General features: G+C 43.2%; 1 protein-coding gene across 1 annotated transcript in view; it reads left to right on the top strand.

Moving 5' to 3' along the window:
• Positions 1–1,787: 1,787 nt before the first annotated feature.
• The window catches only part of HIVEP1 (human immunodeficiency virus type I enhancer binding protein 1), a gene marked incomplete at both ends in the record, with an annotated part of 32,138 nt that continues 22,568 nt past the window's right edge, over positions 1,788–11,357 (top strand). Inside the window, 2 exon segments of the mRNA XM_009696971.1 lie at positions 1,788–1,823; positions 4,792–10,720. Coding sequence (XP_009695273.1) covers positions 1,788–1,823; positions 4,792–10,720 — 5,965 coding nt within the window.

Raw genomic sequence — 11,357 nt, 5'->3', positions numbered from 1 at the left:
GACACTGGGAAGCTTAGCTTTAATCAGAATAAGATCCTTAGTAATGATCTCTTCTCTTTTGAAAACCCACCTTTGGATCGCTACCATTGTTAGGCGTCAGAGTAACCTTGCTGTGCGTTTAGGACATCAGTTAGTATTTGAACACTTTCAGAAGCAGCTTGATCTTACTTGCAGTGCCCTGGGAGCCGAAGTACAGATCTAGGAGCTAAAGTTTAGGCACTTGGCTCTGAAAATCTGGTCTCTTGTGTGGAAGCCTACAATGACTTCTGAAATTCCGCAACGTGAGGTGAGCGCATGCGATGAAGACGGTGCCATCCGTTGGGCTGTCGGGCAGGTCGTGGTTGCTTGCTCGGTGTCTCGCAGGGCAGCACTGAGGGAGAAGGGAGCTTGGTGCCTTGCTTGAGTTCCCTCTTAGTCGCTTCCGTCTTTTTTTAAGTGCAAGCATGTAGCTCTCTTAGAAGGGAGAGAAAGAGAGTGGGTGTTATAATAACACGTAGGCTTTGAGACAGGCAGTTCTGGAAGTTCCTTAAACAAAACCATTGAGATCATTTTGTCAAGACGCTGTCTAGTTCACCAGTAAATGCTTCAGAAGAAAAAAATGAGATCGCTTATACCTTTCCTTTATTTGCTGCCTGGGTTACTCTGCCAGATTGCTATCTACACCATCACGCTTGTGTTCTTTTGCTCGATTTCCTGTGCATTGAGCAAAGCGCAGCAGAGAAATTACAGGTGAACAAAATCATGTTTAGAAACATCAGTTTTTCTTGTCATGTTTTGAATGCAGAATTCATACTGAAGCAAAAGAATTAAACGGAGAACCTTGATGGCAAAGCAGGACAAAGCCAACCAGGCAAAATGGAAAGGAGATGCTCCGGTGTCCCTGGGATATGAAAAGCGAGGCGCTGAGCGCAATGGCATTGTTACCTTTTCTCTTGGGCTGGGTACCTTAATCCTATTTGGTGTAGCGCAGCTTATGAAAAAGATACTTTTTAGACATCTGATTGAGGTGACGGCAGTTCTCACCACCACCGTGTCGCCACCTGAGAAAAAGGGGAATTGCCACCGAATGATGGGAAGGGCTTTGTGACTACCGAGGGAGGTGAGCAGAGCGGCTGGAGTGGCCGGGAGAGAAAGAAAAGCAGATCAACTTTGTTTGTTTGTTTGTTTGTTTCCTCACATGAGGATGCTTTTACATTCTCATTGTTCAGTGTCAGCTTGTTGATGTGGGTACACGGCCCTGGCACAAGTTGTCACGCTCCCGAAAGTTTGTAGCTCCGAAAGGCAGAGGAGCGTTTAGCATTCTGGGACTGAAGCTTGCTGCTGGTTTTGTTGTTGTCTCTGGAAATATTGATGCAGCTGATCTTTGTGCAAGCGTGTAGCTGTAGATTAACAAAGGTGTGATGGCATATCTTCAAGATAAACTGGGAAGACAAAGAGAAGACTTACACAAAAGGAACAAAAAACTAAAAAGAAGTGAAACGAAGTTGTCAGAGGTTCCTTTTTTTCCTCCAGATATGCTAGAAATTTGGTTGTTAGCAAACATAAAATGAGTATTTCTGTTAATAATAAGGATTTCTAAATTTTTCAGGAGTAGAGTACAGGATTTAAACTATTGTTAAGCCTTGTAAAGCCATTGTCGAGAAAGTACATTTTACAAGATTTTATAGGTGGGTACACTGAAGCAAACCTGCGAGTCTGTCTCTGGAATCACAAAAGATGTAGAGTCAGAAATACAAATAAAAAATTAGTTCTCATGATGTCTGTAGACTGGAATTTTATTGGTATAGAAGCAGCACAATTAGTGGTCGTGAAGACCAAAGAAAATTACTATTTCTGTATGTAATGCAATGTATAACTTGCCTTTGTTTATTCTTTTTTCTTTCCTTTTCAATGTCCCGAACAATTTTTATGGTATGGCATGTGTTGAACAACACTTTAAAAAAGTAAAAGGAGTACATAGATTATGGAAAATCCTGATCTTGTGTTCGTAGTGAAACTGTATTTTTGATTGCTTGATTGGTAGATTAGAGACACGTTTTTACTTTCTTTAAGGCTTTTGTAAGCCACACTACGTCTTCCAACTGTGTTGGTTTCAGTTCACTAAATGGTGCAAGTTGAGTATGCTTGTTCCTCTGCGCTGTATGGTTGAAATGTAGGAATAGTAGTTACTGAATATTCTAAGGCATCAGGAAGCAGCACATCGTTTGGTTGTTCAGTTACTGCAGTATAAAACACTTTAGTCTTTTTTGTGTACGTTTGTGTCCTTGGATGTTGGCGATTCCTGGCACTCTCACCTCCCCAGCTCCGTGTTCTCCGCCCAGCTCTTCCCGTAGCGCTGGGGTGCCAACACCGGCAGCGGGATCGGTGTGGAGGTGTGATGTGACGGGATAAAAGCTGCGGCGTATGCATAAAAGGAACCAAATTACTTACACTCAATTAACGTGGCCGTTCTTCAGAGAGATCACCCAACCATGGCTAAAAGCACCCTTTTATATAATTACCTTGTTATTTTCTCTTTGATTAGTGTAAAATTGTTTTTTGTTGTTACTGAAGAAAAAACAGTTGCAGTAAAGAAATCACCATTAATAATATTGATGATAGCTTATTAGTGTAAGCCACTCATTTAATTGTGAAGTCATGGAAGGTACGAAACACCGTGATGGAAGGCTGCTCGGCTTTGAATATGTTAAATCCAGGCTGATATGAATAGGCTTTGGTGGTAAAGCAATCAATGAAAAGTTTGTTTAAAGGTTAAGTGAACAATTACTGCAGAAGTTTCTTTCTGGATGCACAAGAGGAGCATGAAGTCCCCATAACTGGGATTCGGAGGCAGTAGTTCTGGCAAGGGGTTCGAGTGCCTCTTCCGTAGGACTGCTGAATGTGACAAAGCAGGCTCTTGCTCTTCACAGTTAAAACTTTCTCTGGTAGGGCTGAGAGCAGAATAGGTCAGGTTCTGCAGAACTTCCACATTTGCTATACATTGTGTGTGATGTGTAGTCTTTAATCTTTCACTTTGCAAGGAAATCTCCTGAATATCCATTCCCCCTAAATGAATATGTGTGTACATTAAGTTGGCATCGAGCTGGAAACAGGATTTTGAACTCCCAAGTATCTGGCATTAGCACACATCCCAGTTGGGTTGTGCTCTGGCACAGAGAGAACGTAACAGCTTCTTGCCTGCCTTTTCCTACGGGTCACTTTGCATTCTCTTCTGCTAGACGAGCTTTAGGCATGGCCTGGATTTCCTTTACACAGAGCAGGAATTTTGCCCTGGGTTTGTCAGCTCCAGTATGTCTTGTCAGGTGCCGGCTCTGCGCTGGCTTTCCTCCCACCGCCGTATGGAAGCCAGATGGTGTTTCTGCAAGAGGACGGTCCCCGTGCCCCTCAAAGGGGCCGTGGGGTTGTTGACGGCTACTGGGAAGTCTGAGCTTTCTCCACTTACCTCCTTGTGAATTCGACTGTCAGAATTTTGTCCCTTTATATGTTGTCTTAAGGCTGTTCCTTACCTAGAAGAGCGCGTAAACCTCTGTTCCTGAGTAACTCTGTGCAGGTAGACATGGTGCGTGGAGTTACTCAGTACTGCTTCCCAAAATGGGTGTGCAGCTGAACCTTTCCAGAGATGTCAGCCCTCTAGTCACATCAGTCTTCCCTTGCTCTGAGTATTGGCAGTATCAGACGAATACGGGTTTGGCTAACAGCCTAATGAATGAGTTGTAAAAGCTTAAGAAAATGGATTCACATCCATTTGATATTTGGCTTCCTCTGCACTACCCGTGATGCTAGCTGAGGTGGTGGCTATGACTGAGTGTATGTTAGGAAAGAAGTTAAAAAAATAAAAAAAAATAACTAACAGATTAAATATCACACTGTTGAGGTAAACAAAGGTGTGTAACATCAGGTATCTGGGAAAAAAAACTTGTTAGTGTCAACACTGGAATTCAGTCTATATGAATTTTTTGTTACAGAGGAAATTGGACTCTGTACAAATACAAGTACTTGCTACAAAATTATTCTTCTGAATAATACTCCAGTTCGTTTGCTTTTCACTATACCCCTGAAACTCCACATCCATACCTGCTTAAAATCAGCAACAAGTGTAGCTAGTAATGAAATAATTCAAATTTAGTTTGTTTCATGATGCACAAATAGAAAATCATTTAAGTGTGACTGATTTTATTCATCTGCAGTAGTTGCTCATCTGAAATGCTATTGAAATTTGGTAATTGGAGCTCTGAAATACAGTATTTGACAGATGGTGTGGGTGGCTGTGCAGTTTCCGTGATAAATCTACTTACAAATATAACCATGAGGAAGTTGTCTCCATTCCTTGACTGCTGCAACATGTAGATGGAAAAAGTGACAAACACGACATGAGAATGGATTTGTGCCTTGGTTCTTCATTTTCCTGCAATAATGATTTGAATTTTTAAGCAAGCACAAGAGAGAGTTTTCTTTTTACTTTATCTGAAAAGGAGTTGCTATAAATGCTGAAATACTCTTTCAGTAGCCTTTCTTTTCTTACATTTCCTTTGAAGCTTTTCCTATAGTGAATTACTTTTGTAATGTCTTACAGCATCAGTTAGAAAGCATTGCTCTTTTTAGATGAAAACAAAAGAGATCTTCTCTAAGGTATGTTTACTGTTTAAAAAAAAATATTGGAGACTAGAGAGATGGACAGTCCTGTTGCCCCGTGGCTTACTGTTGAAACTTAGAGATGATAAAATGGCATAAATAAAAATACACTGCGTTACCCAGTTTTAATATTCTTTTTTATTCTCTTTGTGTTTTAACAGAAATCACCGATGCTGGTACTAGAGGAACCCAAGATACGATTAAGGGGGTGAAAAGAAAAAAGATTGTGACTGAAAACCATCTAAAAAAAATACCAAAATCGCCTTTGAGAAGCCCTGCTGAAGCCAAGGCCAAGCAAAATGTAGACCCTTCACCGCTAAAAGCTCTTCCGGATACCTCCGAACACACCACGGCACAGGATCAGCTACCCGTGCAAAATGGAAATCAATGTACCAAACAAAACGGAGGAGTGCTTAGTAGTGAGATAAGCGTTGAAACAACCAAATCCGAGACGTCAAGGCAGGCAAGGCTTTCATTGACGCATCAGTCCTTAGATTCAGGTAAACAGGCAGTGGAGGATACAGATGTAAACCAACTGAACTCACTGGAGAAGAAGTCTCTCTCAACCTCCTCATCAAGTAAAACAAAGACTGACAGTAATGAATGTATTAATTTTGTTGATTGCAGTACGTCATCCCCATGTACACGTACTGCATTCGATGTCTTATTAAAAGCGATGGAGCCTGAACTGAACACCTTAGCCCAAGAGTGTCCCCGTTACGGGATGCAGATAGAGAAACTGAGACCAAATAAAACTGTAAGCACCTCTTCTAGTCTCACGTCCAATACAATGAGCGTCCAAAACCAGTCTGCTTTGTCACAGCATGAGTTTGCAGCTGGACCTCACTATTACCCCTGTACGTTAAACAATGTGCATGTAGCAGCAACAGCCAAGACTGGACAAGCACAAGGCCAATCCGTTTCTCATTCACAAGACCTTACAACTAAACCCAGTCAGCAAAACCACCAGGTTGTTATGTGTCCGAGTTTCACTAGAGCGCTGGTGCAACAGCAGAGTCAAGAAAGCCCCAAGCTCCAGCAGATATACAGCATAGCAGTAACTTCGTCTGTCGTTCACACCTCATCTTCCACTGTAACTCAAGTTTTTCCTCAAAACCAGTTAGTAGCTAGTTCGTCTTCGCCTTTGTCAATTAGCACATCAAGCTCAACACACTTGTCTATAGGTCCCATGTATAATTCAGCCCAGATAGCATCAGTTGTAAACCATGGTGTAGAACAAATATGTAACCTCTTGAAAGACCAGAAGCCTAAAAAGCTAGGGAAATACGTCTGTGAGTATTGCAATCGGGCCTGTGCCAAGCCCAGTGTTCTCCAAAAGCACATCCGATCCCATACTGGAGAGCGCCCGTATCCTTGTGTGACGTGTGGGTTTTCATTTAAAACCAAAAGCAATCTGTACAAGCACAAAAAATCTCATGCACATGCTATCAAACTTGGACTTGTCCTACAACCAGATTCGGGTGGCCTCTTCTTATCTCATGACTCGGACAAAGCACTTAGCATTCATTCAGATGTGGAAGAAAGCGGTGAAAGTGAAGATGAAGGCACTGCTGATGAAAGACAAGATGATCAAGAACTGGAACCTGCACAGTTAGTCAAAGTCATTTCGAGTGCAGAAACGTTGCGGAAGGCAAGCCCTATTCCATTAAGCAACCCAGACTGTATACCAGGTGACTCTTCAGTACGTGATACAGAACCTCAAGTAAGGGCAGCTTTACCAAAAGTAGTAGTTCATCCTGTAAATGTTTCTCCCTTAAGGGCTGATAGCCCGAAAGTAACAGAACCAGCACCCGAGCTTGCTGCAGCACAGAGAAAGGGAGACTTTAAAGTGACACCTCTTCAGTCAAATTTAACACATACAGCCTCGTTCAAGGAGAATGACATCAAGCAACATCAGAAAGTAGAAATGGGCCTGTTGGAGGAACAGCTGGGGTCTGCGGTAGGAGCAGCGCACGCTCAGCTCCAGAGACAACAGGCAACCGACGGTTCCCAAGATCAGCAAGGAAAATGTCTTTTGAGCCCTAGAAGTTTAGGTAGTACTGATTCTGGGTATTTCTCTCGTTCTGAAAGTGCCGATCAAACAATGAGCCCACCAGCTCCTTTCGTAAGAGGATTGCTGACCTCCGAGAAAGATCCAAATAAAAACCTGCCCTGTGTGCCAAGAGCAAGTGGCGTGGTAGCATCGGTGGTACAAACTGTTTGCGCCGAAAAAAATCTGATTCTCTCTGGCCAAATGCGACCTCCCATGGCAACAAAAACTCTTGAGGAGCGTATCTCAAAGTTAATTTCTGATAACGAAGCTGTTGTGGATGACAAACAGTTAGATAGTGTGAAACCAAGAAGAACATCTCTTTCGAGAAGAGGAAGCATAGATTCACCAAAATCCTACATATTTAAGGATTCTTTCCAGTTTGACTTAAAGCCCATGGGAAGAAGAACTAGCTCAAGCTCTGATATACCAAAGTCTCCTTTCACACCCACTGAGAAATCAAAGCAAGTTTTTCTTCTTTCCGTACCATCCCTTGACTGTTTACCTATAACACGAAGTAATTCTATGCCTACTACCAGTTACTCAGCGGTACCTCCAAATGTAATACCTCCCTCTCATCCGCTTCGAGGAAGTCAGTCATTTGATGATAAAATTGGCTCCCTGTATGATGATGTTTTTGTATCAGGACCTGCTACTCCACTGAACCAAGGTGGACATCCTCGGACCCTTGTTAGACAGGCAGCAATAGAAGATTCTTCTACTGGTGAAAGCCAAGTTCTTGGACCCGTGCGATCTGTAGAAGAAGGTTATCCGGGGTGTAATTTATCAAATGAATCTTTATTGCAAAGGAGCAAGTCCCTAGCACAGGGATCAAATTTAGAAAAAACAAAGAAGTCCCCTCAGGTGCGAGGAACAATGTTTGAGTGTGAAACCTGCAGAAACAGATATAGAAAACTGGAAAATTTTGAAAACCACAAGAAATTTTATTGTTCGGAATTGCATGGACCTAAAACTAAAGCAGCAATCCGAGAGCCTGAGCATAAAACTGTTCCAAACAGTACACAGCCTCAAATTCTGCACTACAGAGTCACTACTTCAACTGGTGTCTGGGAGCAGACACCCCAAATAAGGAAAAGAAGGAAAATGAAAAGTGTGGGCGATGACGATGACCCACAGCAAAATGACACAAGCATACCGTCAAAGAACACAGAAGGCCAAAGCAAGACAGCAAATTCTTCCAGTCTGTCAAAACACAGTGTGACCACAGCGGCAGGCTCACAACCGCCAAGCAGCCTTCTACTTCAAAGTTCCCATATTCAGCTTGTGGCACGAGGCACAGATCAGCCTACCGAGTCAAAGATGGCTCCAGTCATTGAAAAGCAGGCAAGCTCAGCTGTGCAAGAAAAGGTGGAGTTGAAAAGACAAGGGACTGGAATTTCAGTAATACAGCACACCAATTCACTGAGCAGAAACAGCTCGTTTGAGAAATCTGAGTCATTTGAAAGAGTATCACCAGTCTCTTCTCAGGAGCCCAACAAGGTTGCAAAGCACCGCTCTTTGAACACAGTTGTAATCCAAGAGGATAGGCACTCTCATCTGAATGCTCCCCAGCATCATCAACCCCTGCCGTCAGAAGCACCAAGAGGGGAAGTTCAGGGAAATGAGAGAAGCGCACCGCTTCAGCAATCACGACTTGTTCGCCAGCATAACATCCAGGTTCCTGAAATACTGGTCACAGAAGAACCAGACAGGGACCAAGAGAACCAATGCAGTGATCAGGAAAAGACAGAAAGGTTTAATTGGCCACAGCGCAGCGAAACACTGTCAAAATTGCCAACAGAGAAGCTTCCACCGAAGAAGAAAAGAATTCGCTTGGCTGAAATGGAGCATTCGTCTGCCGAATCAAGCATTGACTCCGTGCTTTCCAGAAGCCTAAGTCGTGAGAGTAGCTTGTCTCACGCCTCCAGTTTCTCGGCTTCACTTGATAAAGATGAAACTTTGAAGGCTGAGAACCCTTCCAAAGCAGAGCCTGTTGGTAGGTCGGCGGAGTTCCTCATGATTCCCGCTGGCTCGCACACACTGGCTGTGCCTGGACCTCATTACCGGGAAATGAGACGTGCTGCCTCGGAGCAAATCAGCTGCACACAGCCATCGATGGAGGCCGTGGACTACAGGAGTAAGTCTTTTGACTGCGGAAGCATGTCTCTGTCAAAACCTGCCCCGCTCGTCGAGATAGCTGCTCCAAAAGTGTCATCTGCAAATGGAGTTACTGGACACGTGCCTCTGCTAGAAAGGAGGAGGGGGCCATTTGTAAGACAAATATCTTTAAATATTGCTCCAGAAAATCACCAGCCTCAAGTTAAGTCGACTTCTTCCTTTCAGACGGCTCACGCTACGGATGCACCCACAGTGCCATTGCACAGGCTGCAGGCCTCTGGCAAATCTTTGGTGGAGTTTCCTTCAAGCACTCAGCATTCACAGACTCACTCCAGGCCTCACTTGGCAATTCAAAATTGTAATCCTGTTAGCTAGCAGCCTCTAGACCACGTATTGAGTAATCAAGGACAGCCATCCTCCACTCATCAGCCTTCCCAGACTTCTACTAAAACATCAGCCCAAGGGGAACAAGTGAGCACATACGCACTTTCTTGTCATCCCGATGAAAAGAAGGATTGTTTTGCTCCGAAGTATCAACTTCAAGTTAAAACATTACATATAGGTCAGCCATACTCTTCTAAATTGCTAAAAAATACTTTATCAGCTCAGACTGTTCTGAGTCAAGTTGGGGTGGACCAGAATGCATCCTCCTTTGAATTGCAGACCAAACTGTCTGACATGTCTAATCCATACGCTGTGCCTCCTCTAAAGCAAATTGTCCCTAATAACTGCAGCAGTCAGATACATCAGATTCCTCCTTTTGTGGTTCCCGTCCGTATTCACAGCAGCATGCCATCCTATGGCTTTGCAACCGTCACACCCCTTCCTCACATTTTAGTGACTCAGGATCAGGTAAATCAATCTGTTTGCAAAACAGATGTTGCAACAGTGCCAACACTTGAAGGCAAAACTCAGCTGCCAAAGTCTCACAAAGATCGTCAGAGGACTTTGCCAAATTCATTTGAATTTGAAAATTCACAACCAGAAAGTGGAACCAGAAATTCACCTTTGTCAAGCTCTTTGAATATTATTCAGAAAGTGCCAGTTAGCGGACTCTTCCCTCAACCAGAAGCTACAGCTTCAAGTAAACGAATGCTTTCCCCAGCCAACAGTTTAGATATTGCCATGGAAAAACAGCAAAAGCGTGTTAAAGATGAGAGTGGAGCTGCCTGTGTGACAGATGCTAGACCACTGCATTCCCTGAACTTTAGATCTAATGACCCTACAAGTAAGCAGAAGAAACCAGTTTTGGTAAGACAGGTTTGCACCACGGAGCCTCTTGAAAATCACCTCTTAGATCCTGACGGTGTTGCCCATCATGAAAAAAGCAGCAAAGCTGGTACTTCAGACCTGCTGTTGCCTGACCGTCATTCATCTGACACTGGTGTTTCAGAAACCCTAAAGGAGTCACCAGAATCTGAAGACCTTAAGTCTTCAGCATCGCCGGTGTTTGTGGTTAGAAAGCCATCTGAATTGTCTCCAGTGAATAATCAGAGTTCTCTTCTCAAGGCTGTAAGTAGCAGTCAAGAAAGAAGGTCCCCAAGCAGCAGTAACGAGAGCAAGCACATCAATAGCCAGGGCCCAGCAAAGCCTGGGACTACACTGGCTGCCATGAATGCAGGAGAAATGCAGAGGTTGTCATTTCCAAGCCTCAAGACCACAACGAGTTTTACCTGGTGTTATCTCCTGAAGAGGAAACCACTGCACCTGCTGCAAAATGATCAGAAAACCTCAGCCTATTCCACATGGACTGTTAGTCCCAACAATCCCAATCCACTTGGTTTGTCTACAAAAGTAGCGCTCTCCCTCCTCAATTCAAAACAGAAAGTTGAAAAACCCCTGTACACTCAAGCAAGAACTACTCATCCCCGGTCTGACGTATTGGTCTATTCAAGCAAGTGGAAGAACAGCTTAACCAAGGTACTTCAGCTATGCTTGATGTATACTGGTCGTTTACAGAGGATTTGCTTTGGAAGTCGTGCTTGTTCATATTTTAGAGAATGTGATATGCCTGACGTGTATACTATATGTGCTTATTTATTTTAGTTATGCTGGATCAAACTGCTCAAAAGATCTTAAGTGATTCCATTAAGAAACCTGTTCGTAAGGATTTATTGCTTTTCATGGAAATTAGTTCCTGGATTTCAATCTGTATATGAAGTGTTTATCGTGGCAGGAATGTGTTTGGCTAGTTTTTTTAAATGCAAAGGGTAGAACAAAAATAGTTCCAATACAAGTATTTTTTAAACACTTTTAACTTAAAACAGCTTAATTTAAGATCACAATTGCATATTTTGCCTTAAAAGTCAGCTGATATTTTCTGTTATAAAAGAGTGCTCAGCCTGAACAGGTGTCCGTGAATACGCCGTGAAAACATTTTTCACCATTGCTGATCATCTCACTGTGAGAGGAGCAGCATACCGTTCCCCTTTCTCCCGCCTAGGTTAATCAGTGCTGTGAAATAATGACAAAAATAGCAAAGTTTAAAACAAAATGACTGCTGCCATAAAACCACTGACAACTTCTTGGGCCGATACGGCTCCAAAGATGATGTTAA

The sequence above is a fragment of the Cariama cristata genome, unplaced genomic scaffold (genome assembly GCF_000690535.1).
Source record: "Cariama cristata isolate BGI_N322 unplaced genomic scaffold, ASM69053v1 scaffold18213, whole genome shotgun sequence".
Classification (NCBI taxonomy): Eukaryota; Metazoa; Chordata; class Aves; order Cariamiformes; family Cariamidae; genus Cariama; species Cariama cristata.
The sequence above is the reverse complement of the archived record's forward strand: the minus strand, read 5'-3'. Positions and strand labels throughout refer to the sequence as shown.